The sequence below is a fragment of the Macrosteles quadrilineatus genome, unplaced genomic scaffold (assembly GCF_028750875.1).
Source record: "Macrosteles quadrilineatus isolate MER2022 unplaced genomic scaffold, UCM_ALF_1.0 Scaffold_2__2_contigs__length_208266976, whole genome shotgun sequence".
NCBI lineage: Eukaryota > Metazoa > Arthropoda > Insecta > Hemiptera > Cicadellidae > Macrosteles > Macrosteles quadrilineatus.
The window spans coordinates 11,886,269-11,913,916 of NW_026542595.1; the positions used below are offsets into that span (position 1 = coordinate 11,886,269).

At 36.1% G+C, this 27,648-nt stretch overlaps 1 protein-coding gene across 2 annotated transcripts; it reads right to left on the minus strand.

Annotated features, from left to right (window-relative positions):
• LOC128986607 (U3 small nucleolar RNA-associated protein 6 homolog) lies at positions 1-27,519 on the minus strand. 2 transcript variants are annotated; one of them, XM_054407056.1, is made up of 11 exons: positions 27,302-27,519; positions 22,217-22,373; positions 21,471-21,597; positions 17,912-18,058; positions 11,356-11,593; positions 9,872-10,040; positions 9,168-9,269; positions 8,641-8,836; positions 7,273-7,512; positions 1,070-1,334; positions 1-802 (listed from the first exon to the last, which is right to left on the minus strand). In XM_054407056.1, the coding sequence occupies exons 2-11, from the start codon at positions 22,303-22,305 to the stop codon at positions 624-626; spliced, it is 1,752 nt and encodes a 583-aa protein (XP_054263031.1). In that variant the 5' UTR covers positions 22,306-22,373; positions 27,302-27,519; the 3' UTR covers positions 1-623. The 2 variants fall into 2 exon arrangements, with proteins under 2 accessions (XP_054263031.1, XP_054263030.1); XM_054407055.1 differs by having other exon boundaries at positions 27,261-27,518.
• Between the last annotated feature and the right edge of the window lie 129 nt (positions 27,520-27,648).

A 27,648-nucleotide genomic window follows, 5' to 3' on the forward strand; every position in this document is an offset into this window, starting at 1 on the left:
TGAATAATTATTTTGAAAGGAAATTTACTGTATGAATGTTAAAAAACCTTTAACATACAATTAAACAAAGCAAAAATTAATGAATGAGGAATTTCTTGAGGATATACAAATAATACTATTACTGACATTTATATGACTATCAAAACTGTCAAACTAAGTAAAACCTGAAGAAGACTGATAAATAACACTTTAACTTATTTTTATAACTATTAAAATCAATAGATAAGATGAACAAAAATCAAACCATTAGATATTTTATAATTACAGCTCTCCTTTTACTGCACTAAGGAAATTAGTAATATTATCACCACATATTAATAGGTGGTGAATAACTGTTGACAACTGAAATAATAAAATTTTCCACTTAATTTTGTAATTACACGATGGATTACCCTATGGACTGTTTGAATTAACTAATGAAAGTTTTAATTACCTGGTTATTGTCACAACTATCCGAGATCGTTTTGACAGTAACCAAGTAATTTAAACCTGCATAAGTTAATTTTACAAGGTTATTGGTAGTAACATTTACCAACAAATTTGAATACAATACATCAACAAAAGTAAATGATAGTTTAACATAAACCAATCATACATTATAAAACGTTTGTTAACCAATCCTTTCATTTAAACTTTCCATCTTTAAGCCCGTAGGGGGTCTGTGCGGATATGATCGTCAGTTCTGAGAGGAATGTTTCAAACTGCTGCGGAGACAGGTTTTTACGAGCTCTCCAGTATATCTCACTCAGCCTCTCCGTATCACCAGAGTTGATCTCAAACTTGCAGTGGTCCATCCATACATCTAGAAAAGAATTACATTGAAATAAGACATGGCATAAAAATAACAAGGAGATTTCATTTGATAAGGCTATAAAACATAGTTTCATATGATTAAAATAAACTAACAGTCATTGTAAAGAAGCAAATGTCTGTCAAAATATGAATATACAGCCAGTGTGATGATCAAATCAGAAGTTAAATTAAATCAAGAATACTGTAATGGTAAGTTTGTTTGTTGTACGACCATCACAGGATAAATAGGCGGTTAATGACATGGCGGTTTACTTACTGACATCTAGATCACCGAACTGTGCACATGCGATTGTATGGCAATGACGGATTCGCTTCATGCTCATGGACGGCTGGATGGACTCCAGGTAGATCATCTTCTTGTGCATCTCTAGACATGGGGCAGAGTTCTCACACAAGTTGTCGTAAGTCTTGCGAGCGACCACAATGCCTTGGGTCAATACTAGCCACTCCAGGTACATGGGCTTAAGAGGCTGAGATATCTCTCGGCACTGGGTCCAACTTTTCTTGAACAACTCTTCAACCTGTATCATTGTTATTCTTTATAATGAGTTTCATGCATTCAGTTATACATAAATAAATATAAATACATTTAGTGATGTGGGCCGGGTAAATACCCAGTGGGTAGGTAAATATAAATTGGGTATTTACCTGGGTATTTACCCCAGGCCTGGGTAAATACCCAAAAACTGGGTATTTATAATTGTTATTAAAGTTAGAGAAGATTGAGATGTTTTTTTGCAATTATTACCCTGAAAGGATAGTAAAATGATGATAAAATGTGTTGAACAAAATTTCATATGGTCACTACTAGCATTTTACTTCTCGGTACAATCGCCATAAATACCCAGGTCTGAGCATAAAGCATAATCGGCATAAATACCCTGGTCCCATGGTTGCACTGGTCCTGACTACTTGTGATTTTTTAATTTCTATGCTAGATAGATGAATTTATTTTATTGGAAGTGAAGAAAAATAATTTGTAAAGTAATAATTATTATTTAGAAAGACAGGAAAATGTAACCTAGTAGTGGCCTATGTGTAAACAACTTAAGAAAATAATTAAAATTCAATCTGTAGGATGGCAGGATTTAATAATATTTTTGTTCTAGATCTTTTGTTGGTATTAATAGTATCAAAATAAAAAAACTAATTTCATAAACTTGTGGTACAAAACATTTGAATCTATAGCACAATAAATCTTTCAACAATTCCTGGATATTTATAAATCAAAATAATTTTGTTTATGTTATTTAATTGGTTATAAATTTATAAAATGATAAAAATTGAAATAGCTACAGCCTTTTTTAATATAGGCTACTATTTTTTAGTAAGTTAAATATAACTGATGTTACTCGATTTAAGACACGAAACCCCATGCTTATTTATAATAAAAAAAGTGCTAAATCATTAAATAAAAGGAAGCCTACTAGCAAAGCTTGAAGTAAAAGGTGTTATAGACTATCCGTTATTAATCATGTAATGATAACAATAACATATTAAGGGGTAAATATAAATGAATTTCAATCGATTTCATAAATACCCAAAATACCCGGGTATTTATGGATTTTGGGTACTTACCCGGGTAAATACCCAGGGTATTTACCCCGAGTTTTAAATACCCGGGTATTTTACATCACTAAATACATTCAGTACTTATTATGTTATGTAATTTGTTTTATTATATTCTCTTGACCCAATTACATTGGTAAAATTATCGCTACGTTGTGCTACAAATGTCAAGAGTGTGTGATTTTGATACTTTAAACCACCTATTTTGCATTAATAAATTCTGATATGTCCTATGGTAAAGCAATTTATGGAGGTTTTTTTTTTATATTTGAAAAATGCTTTTTACGCACACAGGTAGCCAGCCTGTAGTGTGAGACTCCTGAAACTATCACAGACTACTCACTAAAAAACCCCCTCTACTCTGTTGGACACAGACCTGGAATTGTTTGTCACATTACTTCAAGTCAGGCCAACATGTGACCTAAGCCCTCACCGTTTTTGGCATTTAGATACTTTATGACCTACACCGCATCCCGGTCAAGGTCGAGCTTCTTGGCACGGAGAATACCCTGGATGTAATGTGACACACAGGTCCAATTGTCCTCACCCTCCGTCATCATCGGTATGACCGTGTCCACTGACAGCAGTCCTACTAACTGTTGAGTCTCCAGGCGGGGCCTTTCCCAACGCTGGCAGTGGAAAAAGGTATGTTCCACGTCGTCGGGAATGCCTGGGCAATATATGCAATCGGGTGACACGGCTTTGCCCATCCTGAACAGGTACGACAGGAAAAAGCCGTGACCCGTCAGAAATTGGGTGAGGTAGAAGTCCACCTTTCCGCACCGCCGATTAACCCAAGGTTGGACTTGCTGTATCAGTCGCCTGGTCCAGCGTCCCCGAGTCTCGTGTTCCCAGCTCTCCTGCCACAGCTGGTAGGTGCAGGTGCGTTCCTCTGTTCGTGCCTGGTCCTCCCCATGGCGCTGATATATTGCCTTTCTCTCCGCCGCCAAAAGTTTGATGGGGATGACTCCAGCAACCACCAGGACAGCGGGTTCGGACACTGTTCGGTAGGCGGATGCAACTCTTAGTGCTGCCTGACGCTGCACTCGGGCAAGCCGCATCCTATATACCTCCTTATTGAGAGCGTCTGCCCACACCTGAGCACCGTACAAGAGTACGGACTGGACAGAAGACATTAACAGCCTTCTACGGCTGGACCGAGGACCTCCGATATTGGCCATCAACCGGCTAAGAGAGGAGACCACCCTAGTGGCCTTGTCCGCTGTACGGAAAATCTGATCCCGCCAGCTAAGCTTGCTGTCCACCATAACCCCAAGGTACTTGGCAGAACGAACGGTGTGAACTTCGACAGGCCCTACCCTCAACGGCACGATGGTGTCAATCCGTTTTTTTGTTAATATCACGATCTCAGTTTTGCTCAAAGCAAGCGAGAGACCGTGGTCTGTCATCTATGCGTTTATGGTACGCATAACTCGGTTCAGCTTTAGCTGAGCCAGCTCAACGCTACGTGCAGCTATCAAAACTGCAACGTCGTCTGCGTACCCAACCAAAGCAGTTTCCTCAGGCATTTCAGACCTCAGGAGGCTGTCATACATGACATTCCAGAGGTCTGGGCCGAGTATGGAACCTTGGGCAGCACTGGAAGTGACACTCATCGTCCGTGGGCCCTCTGTAGTTTCATACATGAGGAGGCGGAACCGGAGATAATCCTCTATGATACGCATGAGGTATACCAGAACGTGGAAGGTGTTCTCCAGAGCATCCAGCATATTATATTGCACCACCTCGCGGAATTAAATGTGTTTAAATGAGTTACGAGTAGCACAACCCTACGAGAGTAGTGGTTAAAATCTTCAGCTCTCATCACGGCTTGCTTCACCTCCTCAACTGCGTCAACCGTAGATCGCCCCATCCTGAATACATTCTGGCGAGGAGACAGGTCCCCCGCAGCGACCACGGCTGAATTCAGTCGGGAACGGATCAACTTCTCGAGGACTTTGCCAGCCGTATCCAACATACACAGAGGTCTATAAGAGGATGGCAGATCTAGGTCTCCCTTCCCCTTCCCAACAACCACAAGCCTAGCAGTTTTCCAGCACGAGGGGAAAACTCCTTCGACTAGGCAGGCGTTGTACATGCGCAAAAGGATCAAGGGGTTAATAGTCAAAACCTTCTTGAGGACTTCGCCGGGTAACCCATCGGGTCCAGGAGCCTTATTGTTCTTCAGGGATAGGACGGCCGCCTCCATCTCTCCAAAACTGAAAAGTGGTACGTCATCCACCCTTCCGAAATCCCTCAGTGGGCGCAACGTGTGAGCTGGGAAAAGGGACTCGACTATCCTCTCCATAGTGGCCCCATCCATGACGGAAGGTGGAGAGTGGGTGCCAAGTTTCTTGGTTACAAGTTTGTAACCCAGGCCCCACAGATTGGAATCGACGTGGAGGTACTACAAAGAAAAACATAGAAAATTCTTCATAAAAAAAAAACACTTTAAATTATTTTTAACATTAAAGATCACCAATCAGTAAAACCATTTTTTTCTAAATTAGGTGATGGACAGTCTATGACACGATATTACATGTAAAAAAAATTAACCTCCAATCTAAACTAATAGTACAAACATTTGAAACTATAAATTAAGGTACACCAGGCAAGTTGAACAACATAAATTACAGTTTTTTGAAAAGAAAAGTAGTTTCATTGAACTCAAGTGTTTATTTAGTTTACATAAAGTTATATTGGATGAAAATAAATATTTAAAAAAAAACTAATTATTTCCATTCCATTGTCTTTGCATTCGTTAGATGAATATTGGAATGTAAGGATTATAACATAAATTCTAATTTAAAAGGATTAATTAAAAAAAATGTTTTGCTACAAGTAAGGTAAGATGCATCTTTATATTTATTTGAAGCTATAAATTGTATAACTTAAACTATAAATGAATAAAAAAAATTTGAATTGAATTTTAACAGCTACTTCGGCTGAGCCATTGCTCTGATGAAACTGAGATTTGTTTTGTATAATAAATTTTACTCTTTGGCATAATTTACAAATTTTCTGAACTCAGCACTAGTGATGCCAAACTACGTTCCACTATCTGAGTATAAAACTTTAGGAATACCGTGGCGAGAGAACGTTAACTTACAATTCTCAATTACTTGAGAGGCAGTGAGCGATTGTAGAGTTGTCATTGAATCGAAGAAGACATAAACAGGGTTGGTACTGATTTTGGAAAATGAAATTCCCTGACTTTTCCAGGTTTTCCAGACTGATATTATACTTTTTCCAGGTATAGCCTACCATAAGACGATATGGAATAGTCAGAATCAAGAATTATTAGAAAAAATGTAGGCCTAAATAGTTTACTCATAAAACCAATAAGAAAAGAATTAAACATCTGGAATCTGGAAAATTAAGAGTACCAACTAACTTAACCTCACACTTTGTGTTCTATTTGGCCTTGACTTGACACTAGCAGATAGACGATACGGTGCTTCTGATACTGATATATATCGATATTTTGCTTGCGATATCATCGGCTTATATCGGAAGAAACATGTGATATTGGAAAAATAACTAGCATGCTTGTACCGGAGACAAAAAGTAGTACCAAACTAAACTATTAAATGTTTCAACAGGAAAACTTTTTTTTATAAACTCCTACAAGTGCAGTTTTTTTTTTTAGTTTATTAAAGTTTGAATCAGTATTGGTATAAATTCAATGAGGAATTGTATTCAGTATCGTATTGAAATTGAAACGATGAATGTAGGCCTATCCTTCCGCGCATCGCGGTACTAGCAGTGTTTCCATACGTGGGATTATTATCCCGATAACAGGATTTTTAGAGCATGAGCGGGATTTAAAGGGGATGTGGGAAAAAACAGGAGTTTTGGCTATGACGTCCGTTTTTATTTACTATGCTTTATTTTAGTGAAAAACTAACCCCAATCGAAAAAATTACCTTAACAAAATATAATAGCAATGTTAAAACAACTATTTAAACACAATATGTCTAATTTAACACTCAGAATTTAACATCAAAAATCTTAAGGGATTAAACGGGATTTCTTAACCCAGTGACCGGGATTATATTCTTTTGGTCATGTAGAAACACTAGGAGCTCGGTGCGTTCAATTAAAGCCAGTAATCAGAGGGTGATGATAGAATGTCTGTCGATGTTCGATGTTTTTTATATCGATGGTAGGTTCCCGATGTTTTCGTCAAACTTCGATGTTTTTGACCAAGTATTGAGACGTGGAAGCAAAATGTAGCATATCTGTAAAAAATGTAGTCTTTAAAGAGAAATTCCAGATTTTTTCCAAAATTCCCTGACTTTTCCAGACCAACAAAATTCCCTGACATTTCCAGGTTTTCCCTGACCTACCAACCCTGCATAAACTTTTATATGGTTCCTCCAGACACCTCTAGGAAATCATCAGTTAACAGAACAACCAGACCAAGACGGCTTATAAAAGCTCACCAGAAACTCAACCTTCAAAGAGGGAGATGTAATGGTTGGCTCTACAAACAATTGTCATTTATATTATCATGTGTTTATTGTTATGGGTTACTTCTTGTCGATTTGTACTAATCAAAGGTTTTTACCTAAACTATTCTATCCTGATAATTCCTATTTTCATGGGTATACAGTACTTTAATTTGTAGCTGTGTAGCTGAGTGGTTACAATCCTCAGCTAATCAAATGGCTGCCAGATCGATCCTGAGAAAAATCAGTAGCTTTTTGATGGTTTGAAACTGGGCCCTGTTGTCCTTGATCATAGGGGGGTGGTTACAAGTGACTCGTTACCTACTGTGGATGATCGCCTAGCTTCTATACAAAGCTAAGTTTTTTAAAGAACTGCCCTCGTACTACGGTGTCCATCAGTGAGTGTATGTAAGTTAACTGTTCAGGTGTTGTAGGTTACCTTATTGTTCCTCTTAGTCTGTTCAAACTGCAGCATGAGTTGCCAAAGAGGTAGAGAGTTTTTGGTCAAAGCAGCCACACCTTGCTCAAACACCTGATTGGCCTGCTTCTCCTCCCCCTTGGTCAGATGCACCTTCAGTAGGGTATGCCACAATGTCACTGATTCTGGCAGCTTCTTCACAGCTCCCTGCAGCACTTCCACGAGCTTCTTGTGCTTCTCTGGCATTTGTAAATGACTCACCTACACAACACATACTCAGTATATAATCCACCAATTGGGTTCTCTATTCCTACATTAATTATACAGTAATTGAACAGCAGTTTATACAATTTGGCAAAATAATGTGTTCTAAAGTATAACACAACAATCCTCATAACCTACAACAAAGATTGCTGTCTAGTAGGCCAATCATAGCCTGTTGTGGTCCTGGTCACAGCCTAGGTTAGCTGGCTAACCTGAAACTGAGGTTAGAGATCCTAGGCTATGCCACAGAGAAGTAAGGTACAGAAGAAACATTCAATGGTACACTTAAGTGGTGTCTAGCACTAGTGCTGGCATCTAGGGCAAAGTTCTGCACCGCTCCCTTCACCTTCATGTACTACAACGCTCATGGTGGAGGAAGATCGTGTACCCAGTGCGATAGGAATTTCTTTACAGTGCTTGCCGTTCGGGCTCTTCCTCGCTTGTCACAAGTATATTTACACCCCAAAATTCCAGAGCTGAAAGCGTATGGTACTTATGGTACTACTTCCCATAAGTACAGTAGTACCATAAGTTCTCTACCTTCCTTCTCTGTGGCTATGCCTACATTAACGCCCAACCATATTATTTCATACTTACCTTTATGGCAACAGTTTGTCTACATAATTGGTAACAGATGACGAAAATACATTTTAGTTAGATAGAATATTAGATAAAATTATGCTGAACAAAAATACCTCGACCTACCAACCTTAATATTGATTTATTAATTGGGCCTCCTTAACTGTCAAACAATCAGAATCTGAAAATACCCAAATCCAAAAATCTCTAAATATCCGATTTATGTAAAACGAGCCTTAACTATCCGACCTGAATTCAATGCAAACTGAAGTTACACTCTCTGCACACTTCAAGTAAAACCTCCTAAATGGTAATCCTTAAAATTGCATAAAGTAACTAGTTTCGGATCTCATTTGGAGCTGAAACTATTTGCTTCATGTACCGTAATTTATTTTTAATACTGATTTCTGTCGAGTAAGCTGGCCCTTTAATGTAGCCTAACTAAAATAATTTATAGTAAACTTTTCTTTATGCCACACCAACTATCACAGTAACAAAATCTAAGGGAGAGATAGATGTTTAGACTGTTGCACACTATGTACTTACCCACACGAGGTAGTATTTTTCCGTCAGTTTGCCAGCAGTAGCAGCCTTTTGTAAGGCGGACTGCAGCAGTTTGCGCTTGTAGTTGGGCAGTACGAAGGTATCTTTGCCCAACTCTATTAGAGCGTCCAGGTAGTAGGCCCACATCTTGCCAGTGTTCAGCCTCATGACAGCTGTCTCGTACAAGGTGACACATTTCCTGCGACACATTTCACTCTACAGGCTTTCATATCAACAGCTGGTCATCAGATTGTGCAGTTTGTAGTCAGCCCCATCATTGATAGAGTTTGTGTAATGTTTGTGGTTTGCATTGCGTTATGTGTACTTTATAAATTTTTATGTATCGATTTTACCACAATGTGCTGTAAGTTTTCACAATGTTGTTCTTGCAACAAAACTAGTCAGCACCATATTGTAGACAAAATTTGGTTGTTATTCTTAAATCTATAAAGAGTTGACTTAAACTTTAAATCCAATAAAATGGAGAAGGTAATGGTACCAAAAATATTTTGCTGGCAAATGATACTTACTGTATTTTGGCTTTGGGTGTAAGCTTTCCATCAGAGTGATTCAGTTCTCTTGTAGCAATTATATCCCACATTCTCTCATTAGTGTCGTGCTCAAACAAGTCTCTGGAACAATACAGAAAGTGACACTTTTGAAGTACGTAGACCAAAAAACTGAACATCAAAATACAAATTGCTTTACGATAAAATACTCTAACATGCTCTTGACATAAATGTTTGTTTTGATCTGATTTAATTTTGTTTTATTTTTCTTAATCTTTAAAACACAAGAAATTTTAACCTTTGTTTTATGGCCACTTAGGAATCTCGACAAAAACTACCGACAAAAACTGATTGCATTTTTGGATTCAGCGTGAAAAAAAAGCTGTAAGTAGACATCTAAAAATTACATCATATCCCAATGTAGACATATTTAAATAATTGCCGTTTCTTGTAATCATAAAACACATCACTGACTTTACGTAGCAATAGATTCAACAGTGTGAACAATTTCAAAAACATAGAGCGATGAGTATAGGTCAGCTAAAGAGCTGCAAATCGTGTCATTCTGTTAACAAATTTTGTTAGTAAGCGGCGAGGAGCCTGGTTGGGGCTAAGGACACACGAGCTAAGGAGCTATACACAAAAACAACCCTTAATTAAAAAACTACCCTCGTATGTCTTATGATACATGTATACAATATAAATAGGTAGCCAATAAAACTTACTGGGAGATTCTGTTCTGAAGAGGTTGGGCAAAGCTGTATTCTGCACAGATGTTCATCAGATCGTTCATCAACTCCACATCATTCAATTTCTTGATTGCACTGTCATAAATGCTTTCAGCTTTCTTGGCACTCAAATGTACATTTGTAAGATCCAAAGCCATGTTTTTATCTTAAACAAACATATTTTTTATGTAGGCCTATTATCAATCTAGACTAACATATTAATGAAAGCAAATGAGTGTTGAATAAATGGCAAGAAAGCTTTGTTAGTGACTAAGAACAGCTGTTTGTTGATTGAATGTTTCTACTACATTATTGAAGTGATAACGTCAAATAATGGTCATTTTAATGCCATTAACCAAATAAAAATATTAAATGGCATATTAAAATGTAGCTTAGAGTGGTTATACTAGGCAAAAATTATTTAAATGAACGGATTTTCTCTTTTTATACACTGTACAAAGTTGTCTAGGAAATTCAAACCCCTAATCTGAATACAACATGTTCACTGCAAATGATATTATTCTATACGTGAAGAGCTCATTTATTTTTATATCCAATAAATTGTATAGAATATCTATTTTTGTTTATTTATAACTAAAACCTAAAATTGTTAACTTATATCAGTTTTGAAAAAAATAAATTAGTGAAAAACATATGCGCATCATTAGCAAATTAGGCTACACAAAATAAACCAATGCCGCACTGGTGCATTATCAGCAGCGAACATGTCAAAGAAAATAATTTTATTAAACCAAGTGGAAAAATAATTTTTTTAAGTAAAATGAATTGAAGAAGAGTACCAAACTACATATAGAAAACAGCAGATCTAAAAAACACTCTGCTTTTGCGTCCTCTTTCCGTTGCGAAGCACAGGTATAGCCGCTATTCACTTATGAAATGTAAATTGTGACATTCTGTTTGAAAGTAAAAAAAACTATATGGTGTAATTTGGCTGTAAATAACAAATTGATCAAATCTTACTTCTGTAATCGGCATCTAAAAGTACAGTATTTCTAAAGGCAGTCTCTCAGAAAGTATGAAGGTAAAATATGGGGTAATAGGTAATAGGGAATCGTCGTGGGTCCCCATGATTTAATTCAGATAAATTTTAAACAGTAATTGCTATAATAAATGCTATTGATTGGTGTTATATATGCTAAGTTGGTTTAACTTCATGGTTTTAAATTGCCAGCTGTTATCAAATGTTAATATTTTTATTAGAATGCTTATTAATAATTGGAACACATGTTTATTAATTTTTAAAAGAAAATGTAAACCAAAGTTAGTAGAATTGTGTGTTGTCTTTTGATTGAAGGAGATGTTAAAATAATATATTGTTATTACCTAATTTCACTGAGTACTCATCATTTTTGTCAGTTTATTCATAACAATTGGTGAATGAATTGTATTGAAATAAATAATTTAGCACTAACTAGTGTAAATGCAGTGACTTTAAGCTCCAGGTAGAAATCTAAACCTACCTTCCAGTTCTTTTCGTTTCCTCTCAGCATCAATAAGCTCTAGCCTAAAGGCTTCTGTTAGCAGTGATTTGTTATCTTTGTGCACATGAATTCCCATAAGGAGATATTTTCTGGCCTTCTCAATATCATTACAATCATCAAGTTCAATTTTGGCGGCCAGTTTATACAGTTCGGGCTTGGAATGTCCGTGCTGGTCCAACATTTGTTCCAGTACACGACTGGCTGCTGAGCTGAATCTCTGCAAATGCATTCTTGATCTTAGTCAACAATCAGTTCATGAAACCAAATAAATAATACCTACCAGTACCATAGCAGGGTTGGTACTAAATTTGAAAAAAATCCCTGACTTTTCCAGGTTTTCCAGACTGATATTAATTAGGCCTCTATACTATTTCCAGGTACCAGAATACCGCAAGTCGATATCGACTAATCAAAATCAAGAAATATTAGAAAAAATGTAAATGTTTAACTTATTTTAGATTTAATGATTTCAGTTATTTAAAGCAAAATAACACAATGCCTCACTTTAAAAACTTTAACCCTCCGAGTGTCATGCGTCGCTGCAGCGACTCACGAACACTGTTTACGGCGAAGACTCTATGTCTGACAAAATCGGATTGAACTGGATCGAGTTAGGTATCGTTTTTTTTGTTATATTCTAAGCTTTCTCCAGAGGTCTGTCTCTAAGCGCTTTATGTTCTCCGAGCCGATCATAATTGTAGCAGACAACTGACGTGCGTATTTGTAAACAGGTTAGTTAACCTCGGACCGATGACTGATGTGTTTTATTATGTTTATCATTGTTTTAGTGTTAAAAATCAAAAGTAGTGATATACGTGGTGCATTATAAGAAGATTTAAGTGATTTTGAAGGGCTGGTTGATGATCCTGAAGAAGTAGGTAGTGATATTGATGTAAATTATCAGCCAGATTCCTAGCTATGGTTAGGCTATGCATTTTTAGCTAAACGCTATGTACTGGAATCTGTTTTTTGCCCATAACTTATTTATTTGCAAATCTACTTCCTCATATTATCAGGGCCGGATTTCCCAATAGGCCCGGTAGGCCCGGGCCTATGGGCGCAAGGTCCCAGAGGGCGCACGGCCAAGAATATATATTTTTTTAATACCTAGGCTATCTAAAAATAAAAATAAATAGTCATAGTTGATTAAAAAAAACTCCAATGCACTGTGATTCTGAAGTTCATAAGAAGAAATAATAGTTAGGAAATTTAAACTATTTTTCAGAATTACGCATCGATTTCGTTAAAAATTTATACGGGAGTAGGCTGTATTAGGGATGTTGACGTTGACGAGCGCCCAAGGGGTACGCATCGTATTTGCCACTGCACTGCCACTATGCTGGCTCAGGCTCGGTTCGGTACTACTGTACCTCGTACTACTACCATAGATTAAACATACTCCCTTAGAGAGAGTATGTTTAATCTATGCTACTACTGATCTGAGTGATTAGGGGCACATTCGTGCTAGACATTATTACCACCCTCACCTCACAAAACAAAAAATATTAACTAATCCTTTGATTAGTTTACAACAATCTGCAGAATCAAGTAAAAATATATAATAAGTTGTGTTGAATATTAAAACAACGATGAATTCACCTTAAAATTAACGACAAAATATTCATCTCAGTTTTGCATTAGATTTTAGAACAATTCAATACCCTACAAAGCACTATTACGCTGTCATTTTCTCCTCAGACCTCAGGAGGATCGGTAGGTTGGCCGGAATATTGATATGTTTTGTTTGGAAATATAACCTAGATGCAGTACGACCATTGATTATATTTAACTCAAGTCGACTTCTTATGAAATTGATAATTCAAAATTTGTTTATGTCTAGTTCGGTTCATGTTGGTGACACTGTACGTTAGTTTTGACGTAATTTTGTTTATATATTATTTTAGGGTTAGTTCTATGATCTGTGTTTCAATTTCTTGTAATATAAACAGGAGACGACCTATTGTTGATGATTAGATCGTTTTATTGTGGATAAACTAGGTTTGAACATAGATAAAACATACTCCTTAAATAACAAGAATTCTTTTCAGCTAATCCAAAATGATTACAAATCTACTAAAGGAGTATGTTTAACCTATGGTATCACGTACTGTATGGAGTTCATGTTTTTGGGCCTGGAATTGAAATCAATGGCCATGTTTTTTTTTTTTTCAGGAATTCTCGGTGGGTTGAGTTGTTTTATTTCAGTCCCACGGCCACAAACGTGAGCATTTATTAAAAACATAAAATTGCTAAAAAAGTGTTTAAGACGGCATTTTGTTAAGGCTAAACAAGTCAATTCTTAAAAAAATTTCTATGATTCCAACGAGGAGTGGTATTCAAGCAATTAACTTAGGCATACGGCAGGGTGTCTACTACATTCTGGATAAAAAATTCATGGACAATTCCCGTACATTTAAGGACACTTTGCCGTAACCTTTGTCGGTGTCATTAGGCGTACCGAATAATTTTCCTGATTTGTCAAACTGTATTAATCTTGTTATTCACTGTAGTTGTACCAGAGAGAAAAGTAAATAGTAATAGATAAGAGTTAAAAATTACAAAATAGAAATTTATTGAAAGTAAACAAACATAGGCCTACCTATACTTTAGGTAAAGCTTTTATAGTGTAACGGAGAAACGCAATCATTGCCTCCTGCGATAGCGACAAATATCTCCATCCGTCACGTAAACTTCAAAACATAGCTTATCCGATCCAGGCGGATTAATTTGGCATGATTCGCCCTGGCACAACGTTAGGTTCTCGACTACTTTTGAAAAAAAATCTTGAATGCATATTGTTACTCAATTCTTAGTACAAAATCAAGGTATGGTAAGCGGCTATTAATAAGCAATAAGCACAGAGTAAGATTATTGTATTTTCATTTGTAAAGTTAATATCGACACATAGCAATCATTAGTTGTTTATCTTAGGCTCAATTACATTTTCTTAATATATTTTACAGCTCTTTCAAGAATCAAAATACCCAGGCCTAAACCTAATTATTTAGGAGGGCGTATATAAACTGAGTAACAAACAATGAGGTTATAATAGCAGCAAAGTTACTATCATCATTATAGTTCATAAGATTTTGTTTGCTTAAAGCATACAACTCAATAAATAAATATATGGGAAACAAAAAACATTGAAACCTGAATAGCCAACCAACAATATAAGACAAAGATACAGAAAATGCAATGACATAATTTGAAACCAAGCAGGCCTATATAGTGATAAAACATTAATGCAAACAACAATGCTTGTGGTTTTGTCAATTGAAAGATAAAATGTCCATAAAAAGGGGTAAACTTACAAAATAAGACTGTAGATTATTTACATGTTTAATATGAAACCATAAACAGTTTTATGGCACTAGGCACTGGCCGCGGCAAATTGAATCTTCAAGCCGAAAGTACAAGTAAGAAGTGAAATTTAACAGCCATTATAAAGCTACGGTATTATTTTCATGATAAAATAGGTTTGGGATCTAATAATAATTACCCTAGTAATAAAAAAAGAAGTTGTAAAGGAATAAAAGTGATACAACTTTTAAGAGCTAGCTGCTGAGTCAACAGTTCTTGGAAGTACTTGACTTGACACTTGATTGTCGTGATAAAATATTAATGGGTTTGAGATTGTTAATGGGATTTTTATTGCATAATTACTCTAGTAATAAATTATGAAAATGTAAACAAACATCTGATAAACCTTTTATGTGCTCCTAACCAACTAGCGATCAATAAAATTATGGCCCATTAAAAATTTAAGGACATTGTCTGGCATTTAAGGACAATTCCCGTACATTTCATGGCCAGTAAAAATTTAAGTACAATTCCCGGTTTTCCCGGATTTCCCGGTTGGTAGACACCCTGGCATACGGGCATGATGTAGTTTTTAATAAAGGTTGAAGAAAGTTACTGTGACCAGACTAGGGGGCGGAAAATTTTTTGGGCCTAGGGGCGCAAAAATGCTAAATCCGGCCCTGCATATTATTATATGTTTGTTATCCTCATAAAATTTAGAACAAAGTGGCTATTTTCAAATATTTATAGGCCTATAATTTATACAATTTTATTGAGCGCAAACTTATTTTTTTTCAATTTTTCCCAAATAATTTTTATTTTTACCTAAAAAAATTTTTTTTAAACAAATATTCCCTAGGTTTTATGTATGATATTGAAGCCCATGATTTTCCAAACAAAATGGTATATAGAACAGTAGAATTAACATTGTTTTAAGCTTTTCAGATCCGAACCTTGCAAATGCGCCAAAAATAGGCGGACATTAAGGCCTAAACTATGGACACTCGGAGGGTTAAAACCAACTAACCAACTAATTCACTCTAAAATGTTCTACTTGGCCTTGACACTGGCAGACAGACGATGCGATGCTTGCGATACCGATAGATATTGATACTTTGCTTGTGAAATCATCGGCTTATATTGGAAGAAAACATGTGATATTGGAAAAATAACTACTGTATCGTGTTTGTACCGAAGACAAAAAGTAGCACCGTACCAAACTAAACAATCACCGGTTTCATTTCACAGGATAAATATTTTTTAAATACTCCTACAAGTGCTGTAATACGTTTATTTAGATTTATTAAAGGCTTAATCAGTATTGGTAGCCTATAAATTCAATGAGGAATTGTATTCAGTATAGTATTGAAATCGAAATGATAAATATGTAGGCCTATCCTTCCGCGCATCGCGGTACTGGGTGCATTCAGAGCCAGTGATCAGAGGGTGATCGAATAGCCTGCTTACTAAAATCCAAGCCTAGGATTGGCTAGACAAGTGAACAATCTGACCGTTTAGCTTGCTTTGAACACACTCACTGACTTCCTCCACCCACCAGATCCCATACAGATACTGGTGCTGAGTGAATGAGCATCAAATCACTCCCAAAAACAAAACTTGTTTCAAACTACAGTATATACGGTATCGATTCCTCCCCGTGCCGATAACTAACTAACTATCGATATAAACACGTGCATCAGTGCTTATGTTGTTCTTTCTGTCATTAGTCATAACCCTGACAAAAACATATAAAGAGCAAAATGTAGCATATCTGTAAAAAGGTTTAGGAGAAATTCCAGAATTTTTTCATAACTCCCTGACTTTACCAGACCGACCAAATTCCCTGACTTTTCCAGGTTTTCCTTGACCGTACCAACCCTGCATACTTTATTACTAAGGCCTAAATAAAATGTTAACTTCTAATTAGGGATGGGTTGGTTGTTAAAGTCAGTTGTCGGTTTTACAGATATTTAGAAAAAAAATCGAAAATTGACATAAAACTTTTGGTCTATACCTTGCTCCTATTTAGGTTTTTTGCATTGACCCAGTATCTAATGTAAACAGATTAGATCCTGAACAAATGAAGATGTTGGTGTTCTTAATACTATTGTGGCGAAATGCGGTGTGTGAGTGTTAATTAAAATACCTGGGCCCAATATATCTTCCTCCAACCACCGCTAAATCACGCACATTTCCTGTCGTTGCTCAAACCATACTGAAATAAACCTATCATCCTCGTCAAAGTGCACAATAATACCTCAGCTGCATATCACAGCCAGCTTTTATGTTATCTAATATATCTAATTAATAAATAGTGAACAGAGATTTAACTCTATAGATGGACTTATTCTGATTGTTAAAAGTATCTACAAGTAGCTAACGTGAATTTAAATATTGATTATAATAATCTGGAAAATGGACCGTGAGACCACAACCGGCTTGGTAAACTTAATAATCTACATAATTGAATATTAATTCTTTGCCCTAGTCATGACCATCAATCTCTATTGCTACAACTGGATCGCGTGCTGTGTGCTGGGTTTTCGGTCCGGCCACTCGGCGCTCCCCCCACCACCTAAGATCTGAGCTGTCTCTCTCTTACTCATTACGTCTTATGGCGTTTCCGTGTTTGCACTAGCAAAATACGCTATATCTCCGTTCATAGTGGTTTGATTATCAATTTAGTTACACAGTTGTAATCTGCATGAAATTTTGGATATTATGGTATATATGTTTTGTATCAAAATAATTCTTTTTTAGATTATATTAATATTAATACTTAAATCTACTAAATACAGTTTGTTATTGCCACTTTTTAAATTAATTATAAAGCTGTTATCATTGCTAGTGATTATTTAATTTAATTTAGCATACACACTCATGTTTTTAATGTTTAATCTTATGTTTTTTATGCATTTAACATGTAAGAGAGGACACATGCTGATCTGCAGCGTTAAAATAAAAAAATAATATCCAAGAGTAATACAGTATCTTGAGCTTAACTGATTCAAACAATCAATAAATCAAATTAAAGCCTATACTTTACTGATTATTTTGAGTCCAAAACATATAAAAATCATCAACAATACTGGAGTTATTGATTTTTAATCATTGAAATGTAGCTTGTTTATACACTTATACATTATACTTTTGAATAGAAAACTGCTTTTGTATTCAACAGTACAGTAGCTATTGTGTCAACAGGGTGAGACTAAGGTAATGTGAAAGAACTTACCATTTTTTGACAAAATTTGACATATGCCATCCAGAGACGAAGATCTTTTGGAAAGGATCGAATTGCAAGCATAAACAGCCGATGCAACCTTCTTCCAATGGCATACTCAATGTTGGACAGCTTAGCATTCTTCTGAATTCCTCTTTTCTGTGGCCGACATAACAAAATAAAATACATTTTTTTACTATAAAAATGTTAACCCAACAAGAAATTAAAATTGAAATGGAACTAGGCTAAACAACTTATTCGGGCAATTGTCATGGTTTTTTAAATACCCCACACCTGAGTTACCTGAGTTTTTGAATCTTCATGAAAATCCCATTAAACGCAAATGGACGTTAAAAATAGCGTTTGACGTTTAACGTAAGAGCGCCGAATTTAGAGTTTTTGCATCTTCGTGAAAATTACGTTTAACGCTACCAATAATGACATAACTCATTGCAATGTAAATGTAAAATGGAGCTGAGGTGTTGTTTTTATCAATGCTTAGAGGTTAGGATTGTTTAATATACTTGGTTGTGATTGCTTTTGTAGTTATGGAGAACATTTTAACTTTATCAGCTTTAGGAGCTATAACAGATCATGGTTCTATGGTTTTCACATATAACTTCTGTTAATAACACTATTTTATTATTTAAGGTGAATCTCAAAGAAATGTTCAATATTGGAGAAAAATTGAAGCAAAAAATCTAACTAGACTTTAAAAATAAATTCTGCATACACTTCCAACTTAGGTTATGTTTAATTGTGTTTACACTTAACAGCTGGCTTTAATGGTATGATAAATCCTGTGAAATAGCGGGCCCAGTATACGTTATGGAGCCCGGTAAACGTTAAACACTAAAAATTAACGTTTAACGTTTAGTGTAGGTACTTAGTTAACGTAAGGTACAAAAACTCTTTAATATAAGTTTTAAAAACAGTAATTACTTAAGGAATTAAAATCAAAACAAACACAGACAGATAACAACAGGGTGTCTAGTTTATTTCCATTATAAAATTCAAGACTAATTCCAGACTTGTCAAGACTAATTCCAGACTTGTCAAGACTAATTCCAGATTTTTCAAGACTAGTTTTTTCAACAATTAGTGGGTGTTGATACCAAAATGTATCGATTCTCGATTCTTGATACCGATACCAATTGTTATAGCTTAACAAAATTTTCTAAATAATACTACACCAACCCCTGTCTTTTTCATAAAGTAGTATTATGATAATGTGGTGTTTTCAAGTAAAGAAATAATGCAGCAATAAAAAATTCTAACTAACAAATTTGGTTTTATTTTATCATGAAATCTTCTGCATACCGTACGTTTAGACATCATCATTGACTCCGCAGCGGTTACAGAAACGTGATCGTCGTCGTCCGCGATCACGGCAAAATAATGAACATTTCCCGCGGCCTTGTAGACATCAATGACATCATCGTCGTCTCCCGCGGTCTCAGAAACGTCATTGTCATCGTCCGCGATCGCGGCAAATCATGAACATTTCCCGTGGCTGTTTAGACATCACCGTCATCTCCCGCGGTCACGGAAACGTTATCGTCGACGTCCGCAATCGCGGCAGAATCATGAACATTTCCCGCGGCCGAGCAGATATCGTCGTCTCCCGCAGTCACGGAAACGTCATCGTCATCTCCCGCGGTTTCGGAAACATCGTCATTGTCGTCGTCCACTATCACGGCAAAATCGTGAACATTTCCCGAGGCCGTGTGAACATCATCATCATTGGCTTTCGTGGTTATGTAAACGCCAGACGACGATCGCGGCAAAATAATGAAAATTCCCAACTTTGAAATGAAATTTAAGACTATATCCCGACTTTTCAAAACCATTTTGAAATTCAATACTAATTCCCGGCTTTCCCGACTACTAGACACACTGTAACAACTTCTGGTGTATTTGAAGGAGAATGTGCCAACTAACTTTATTAAAAACAAGTGATAGGTTCTGGGTGTAATTAGTTGGTAATTGAAATATTCTGAATGCATAGATTAATGGTGTGATTGAATGAAGAATGATCACTTTTGAAATTCTTAATGCAGACTCACAAATTTATATCTATATAATTAATACGCTACATGAAACTTCGGTTGACAGGAGACGGGTTTTGTCTGGACTCAAACTCCGCCGGGTTAGCGTCGTCTGTTTTCTTAACTGATCAGTTACAATAAATGTCTCGTATTCAAGTTTGTGTCGTGTTTAAATGTTTATTTATTTTCGTGTAAATATGACGCTCTTCGTATGAAGAAAGAAAACTGTCCTTGTGCAGCCTGATGATGGTGTCATACAGACACCGAAACTAGTTGTGCTAACAACAAAATTGGATTGCTTTATAGCAGGTATTTAAACCTTTTCTAAGACACAGGTTGTTTATTTTTATAATTTCGAAGGTTTAATAGTCTCATTTTCCAAATTTGTATATTAACCCTTACGACTCTCGTGTCGGCTGGTAGCCGAAATCACCAATCCACCGTTCTTATCGCAGGTCGGCCAGGAGCCGACATAGAGTTTTAACATTCTTTGTTGCGAGTTTTGGTCAAATATTGATTCGATGCTGTGCTGTGATGTTTCGATTCAGTGATTCTTTATTTATGTTTATACCTCTTTGGAAATTATTTGGTGGTGGTCTTTCGAACTAGGAATACAAAATAAACCGGCTGTCTGTTTCTGCTAATGTCTGCTGCCGGCCGAGTTTGCGAGTTCTGCATATGTGTCTAATGATTGTCTTCGAGTGTGATTGTTGCGTTGTATTTATTTGTTTATAATGTCTCTATCCAAAGATGAAGATATTGATTACCATCCTGACTTCCTTTCCGATGGCAAAAATATCTTTGACGATGAAAACAACCATATTTCTAGTGACGAAGAACGTAATGATGTTTTGGCATAGCTGAAAGTGAACATAAAGAAAGTGACAACGATTGCGAAAATAATGAAACTAGTGTAAATGTGACTGAAATTGCACTGGTCGTAAGAAGTAATAGTAGTATTTCATTCAATGAAAACATACGTGATGAAAGTGTTATTGATTTAGACAGCCCTAGTAGACCTGCCTCACATCTTGATTGTGCTGCAATTGATGAAGTCCAAGTTGTTAGTAACAGCAATGATACCGGCAACAGTAAGAAAAGAAAAGTAGCTCCTAAGCTTATGCCTAAAAAGCCCCCTAAAATAGTCAGACCTAAGTGGACAATTATCGACCAATAACAGCACTTCCCTGATTTCTTACCTCTACCTTTTACTAATGTTTCTGGTTATGTTGCTTCTTCTTTAGGCTAAAAAAAATCCATTACTGAGGTTTATTCAGCTCTATATGATAGAGGAACTATTGCAAGAAATCACAAGTGAAACTAATCGGTATACGGTAGCAAAGATTTGGCCTGATTGGACTCCAGTTACCCTAGATGAAACTAAAGCCTTTCTAGGGGTGATGTTACTATAGATATATTAACAATCATAGTAAATAAAATTTATGCCATATATCATAATATCTGTGACAACTTCTATAGCAGGTAGCATTAATTTTGTAAATATAACAAAACACTCTACCCACCTTATATCTGAGTTTTAACATTCTGAGAAACTGAGTTTCAAAATTGATGTATTTTATAAAGTCATCTTTGCGCTTTGTAGTCCTTATGATCTTATACTCATAATCTTTCCTCATATTTTGAAGAGACCTGTAACACATTAATGATAAAATAAACTAGGTGTGCGGTCTCAGGTCCGCCAATTAAGCGGAGTGAACAAAATACAGTAGACTCCCTCTTATCCAGACTCCTCGGGACCGAGGCCAGTCCGGATAGCGGGTTTTCCGGTTAAACCAATGTCCCCAAAAACTCGTTAAAACGGACTGTTTACTGTGATATTTGACTTAAATTTAGGAAAGCATTGAGCATTCGAGCATTGTAGCCTATTTAGACCACTGAGATCACTCTCAAATCTTTTCCACAAGAGTAGAGAACCTAACGTCCATTTACTGGTTTTTTATGGTTAAGTCATAACTCTCCTAATAAAAATGGCTCAGTTAGTTCTTGTTCTTACTGGCAACAACGCTACTTATATAAAGTAATCCGAGGAGAATTTTGATTTTTCCACGTCAACCACAGCCTTATTTGAAGTACTTGACTGAGATGTACCGAAATCGCACAAGCAAGCTTTAGTGGGGATTGTACTTTTAAAAACAGTACATTTGACCGGCTCTAACTTAATACAAGTTAGGCTATCTTAATAGAAATTATGAGTAAATGATTATGTTAACTAATTAAGAAGGAAAGTCAGCTTAACTTAAATACTTACTGAACTTCATCCTTGTCAAAAAGAAGAACCAGCATAGCTTCCAGTTCAGGAATCATTTCTTCGGTACGAAACTCCACTGTTTCAGCCATTTTGGTGGTTGGAAAAACTTTTTCTTGGGAGTAAAATCAAATTTCCAACAAAAAACTGAGTGACAATGCTGTAAAAGAAAAAAAAATAACTACCTTCCCTAAATCAATTATCAATTTATTGAGATGAGGACGCCACCTAGGCCTAACTTAAACATACACCCAAATATGAGTGAAGGATTAGTGAGAATCATTGACTATTGGATGCTGAAGTAGACAACCCATCTTTATGGACCAGCTGTCTCTCATTTTTTATTAAAAAAGAAGCAGTTGTGTGAACCAGTCACAGAATGCGCTACGGTCTAAAATTCTATTAATTTTCTACCTAATTTGTTGTTGCTGACGTAGTAGAGGTAAGATAGCGCCACTCATCTCCATTCATACTTGGCTTAAAATACCTACTTTGTATGGTCGCCATTTCATGAAAAAGTAAAGTATAAAGTATCGAAAATGTTGTAAGGCAGTGTTATTATGGGAAACAATAAATCAAACAGCTTAACGTTTCTTAAATTGTCTTGGAAAACTTTACAGTAGGTCAACATATTAATAAATGATGCTAAGTCAACACTCTACTACAGGATTAAATAAAAACAGAATTAGGGTGATCCCTATAGTTTTTTTAAGTAGGTAGGCCTATAGGTCCACAATTGAATTTTGTTTGAGTTTGACTTGAACTATAATAGCCTACTTGACACAATCATGTCAATATTAAAACTTTAATGACAAACTCTGGCCAAAGGTATGATATAAGCTGGCAATGCCCAGGCAGAAATTTCACTGCTTTTGTAGAAGTTCTGCAGACAACTCGTCCAGCTCACCAATGGTTAGGGGCCAACCTAAATGTGTGATTTTCATTTTCTGGGTTACTGCAGATAATTTGTAGGTTAAAATAATATCTATAAACATCAATTTAAGAAAATCACAAATTACTTGCTATTCTTACTTTACTTTAGGGCTCGTATAATCGAGAGTGTAAGGCCTACTGTATATATTAGTAAAGGTTACCAGTAAAACTTTCACAGAAAGGGTTTTAGATGTTCCTATCTTGTTTCAAAATCTTGGGCAACCGGTATAGCCTTAGTTTTTAAGATACTGCCGCTATAAACTTACTACTAATGGACATCTGAATGATAAACACACACAAACACAACTCAATGAAAATTAAGTTTGCACAGACCCAGAAATAACCCACATTAGCCTACAGCATTTGGTTAACTTTAACTTAACAAACAAAACCAACGAGTAGGCCTAACTAACTTTGAGATGATGTGAGCTAGGCCTAATCTATTTTGAATGACAATAAGTTAATTATTCCTAATGGGAATTAAAAAATATTAACATTAAAAAGTTGAAACCTAACTTAGTTTAAGAGGCTGTTTCTGTTACCTATTTGTGATTGTCTAAAAGGCCTAAGTGATGTAAACAAATAAGTTAGGCATAGGCCTATTGAGAATAAGTGAACATTATGACTGACTAACCAAGATTACACTATAAAACAGAATGTCTTAACTTAGCACCAGCCTGGGATTGTTTAGCTAAGTCCACACCTGTGCGTTTTTGTGTGCGCCAAGCGCATGCCTTGACACAGATGGGCGCAAGTAAAGAATGCGCCAAGGAATGCCGGCAAATATTTACCGTATTTACATTGGGATATGATGTAATTTTTATATGTCTACTTATAGTATTTTTAACGCTGAATCCAAAAATGCAATCAGTTTTTGTCGGAGACATTCCTAAGTGGCCGTAAAACGAAGGTTAGGATTACGAATCTAAGGATAATTGAGCGGTACTGAAGGTGGTAGGCTAATGATAATATGGCGTGGTCTGGACGGGTCCGTACTGAGTGAAGAGTGAGGAGTGAGAACTGAGTGAGAAGAGCAAACAACTTGATCTAATGCGGAATTAAATCAAATCAATTCGTTTTGAAACCAAATAATCAGTTCTTATTTAGGCATGTGAGGAAGGTAGGTCGGGTTTTATGCGGATTCGTGACTGTATTAAGTGTTTTGAAGTGAGGTTAGATTAGGAAGGTAAAGGTTAGGTTATAATGAACCGACTCATTAATTTATGCAACTTCCAGACTGTTTTTGCACAATAAAATAGTGGGTGAAACACAATGAAATAACGATATCAAAAGAAAAATACGAGTTTTATAGTTTACTCTTTCTTCTATATTGTACGTATTGATTTCTTACGTTTGTGAAATTTCCTAAACACTAATTATACCTCCTCAATTCCTCCTATCAGAATACAGCATTGTCTTCATTCAACTAGGAAAAGGTAGGCTATGTAAAACATGAGGAAAGTGACGCATGAGTGTGGATAGCTAACTTAAAAGGCATGCCTCAATGCTTGCAATAACGCATTCGTTAAATGCATGTTGAAGTTGAATTAAATGTTGAGTTGAAGGCTGAAATGAAAGGTACGTTAAAAATTGAAAGCGCACAAGTGTGGACATAGCTTTGTTTACACATTAAGTTACTTCAGGTTAGATCTAGGGGTTGCTGCAATAACCCTCCGAGTGTCCCTTGTTTTGGCATTAATGTCTGCCTATTTTTTGCTCATTTGCAAGGTTTTATTAAAACGGATCTGAGAAGCTTGAAAACAATGTTAATTATACTGTTCTATATAGGCCTACCCTTTTGTTTGGAAAATCATGGGCTTCAATAGTATACATAGAACATAAGGAACATTTGATTCAAAAAAATATTTTGGAAAATTAAAAAAAAAAGGTTTGCGCTCAATGAAATTGTATAAATTATAGGCCTATAAATATTTGAAAATAGCCACTTTGTTCTAAATTTTATGAGGATTACAAATATATAATAATATAAGGAAGTAGATTTGCAAATAAAAAAGTTATGGGCAAAAAACAGATTTCAGTACATAGCGTTTAGATAAGAATGCATAGCCTAACCATAGCTAGGAATCTGGCTGATAATTTACATCAATATCACTACCTACTTCTTCAGGATCATCAACCAGCCCTTCAAAATAACTTAAATCTTCTTATAATGTACCACGTATATCACTACTTTTGATTTTAAACACTAAAACAATGATAAACGGAAAAAAACACATCAGTCATCGGTCCGAGGTTATAACCAAGCTGTTTACAAATACGCACGTCAGCTGTCTGCTACAATATTTTCGGAACTAAAATGAATAGCGCTTAGAGACAGACCTCCGGAGAAAGCTCTGAATCTGTCAAATAAAACAATACCGGTACCTAACTCGATCCAGTTCAATCCGATTTTGTCAGTCATAGAGCCTTCGCCGTAAACAGTGTTTGTGAGTCGCTGCAGCGACACAAAACACTACACAAAGTGTGTTATGTGTCGCTGCAGCGACAAATAACACTCGGAGGGTTAAGTTATCACTTAGATGAATATCCATTTTTGATTTGGAGGGATTTGAACACGGGACCTCAGACACCGTAGTCCCGTGCTTTAACCCTCCAAGTGTCCATAGTTTAGGCCTTAATGTCCACCTATTTTTGGCGCATTTGCAAGGTTTTATTAAAACGGATCTGAGAAGCTTAAAACAATGTTAATTCTAATGTTCTATATACCATTTTGTTTGGAAAATCATGGGCTTCAATATTATATATAAAACATAAGGAACATTTAAAAAAAAAAAAAAATTTTAGGTAAAAAAAATATAATTTCGAAAATTTAAAAAAAAAAAATAAGCTCGCGCTCAATGAAATTGTATAAATTATAGGCCTATAAATATTTGAAAATAGCCACTTTGTTCTAAATTTTATGAGGATTACAAATATATAATAATATAAGGAAGTAGATTTGCAAATAAATAAGTTATGGGCGGAAAACTGATTTCAGTACATAGCGTTTAGCTAAGAATGCATAGCCTAACCATAGCTAGGAATCTGGCTGATAATTTACATCAATATCACTACCTACTTCTTCAGGATCATCAACCAGCACTTCAAAACCACTTAAATCTTCTTATAATGCACCACGTATATCACTACTTTTGATTTTTAACACTAAAACAATGATAAACGTAATAAAACACATCAGTCATCGGTCCGGGGGAACCTAGCTGTTTACAAATACACGCACGTCAGCTGTCTGCTACAATATTTTCGGAACTAAAATGAATAGCGCTTAGAGACAGACCTCTGGAGAAAGCTTAGAATATTACGGAAAGAACGATACCTAACTCGATCCAGTTCAATCCGATTCAGTCAGTCATAGAGCCTTCGCCGTAAACGATGTCTGCGTGTCGAAAAATCGACAAGTAACACTACACAAAGTGTGCTGCTTGTCGAATTTTCGTCAAGTAACACTGGGAGGGTTAAGTTACCACTAGACCATCTCGCTCCTCAAAATTAGGTCTATAGGCCTATTTCACATTAGTGGCAGTCTAGCTGCTATCTTATTGAAGGTTCATCCAGCACCACTCAGCGAGCATATGTGCTCAAGGACTTTGACGCAAACCACTTTATTCCTCACCAGGGGCTTAGCTTACAAGGGGACAGCATAACTTAGGATCAACTTATTTAAACTATAGGTTAACTTATGCTGGCTATTTATTTACAGTTAGGCCTACATGAGATTTTCTTCAAAATGCCCAAGCGTAGCTTAGTCCAGCTTATGCATAGCATAGCTGTTGGGTTAACTTGTAGGCCTAACTTACTGTACCACCAGTAAAGAGAAATGTAAGTTTGCTTAAGTTTCTCTTGCATAGCCTGGCCTAGGCCTAGGGCCTATATCAGCATTATGGAGCTCAAGGGTTAGAGTGTAGGGATAGGCCTATATTGGACTGTTAAAAAATTGTCAAATGAATTTCAAACATATATTTGTAAATCATAACAACTTAAGGGCATGCTTAAATTAGGCTATGTTTAAAACTGAGATTCGTCCAAAACAATAACCCAAGTGGTTACGCTAAGCCAATAACTTATAGCATAATAAAGACCAATAATGACTTACCTCAACTGAATTTATTAACAAAGAAGTGGCAGTTAACTTACTTAAAATTAATTCTCGAAAAGAGTTAACTCTTGCAATTCAATAGACAACTATATCTGACATTTTCTGTGATTTTGTCAATATCGCATGCTGGCTGTGTCTGCTCAGCTGTGTGGTGGGGTCTGGGGTGGGCCTCCTCTGTGGCTATGATGCTATGATTTTCCATTTTTCTGCCTTCTGCTCTGCCTCTTATCTTCTTCTAATATATAAAATTCTCGTGTCACAGTGTTTGTCTGCAAACTCCTCCGGAACGACTTCACCGATCGTTATGAAATTTGGTGTGTAAATTCTGTAGGTATGCGAATCGGACGTAAACTATTTCCCGTTTCGAAATTCTTAAAAGGGCTCC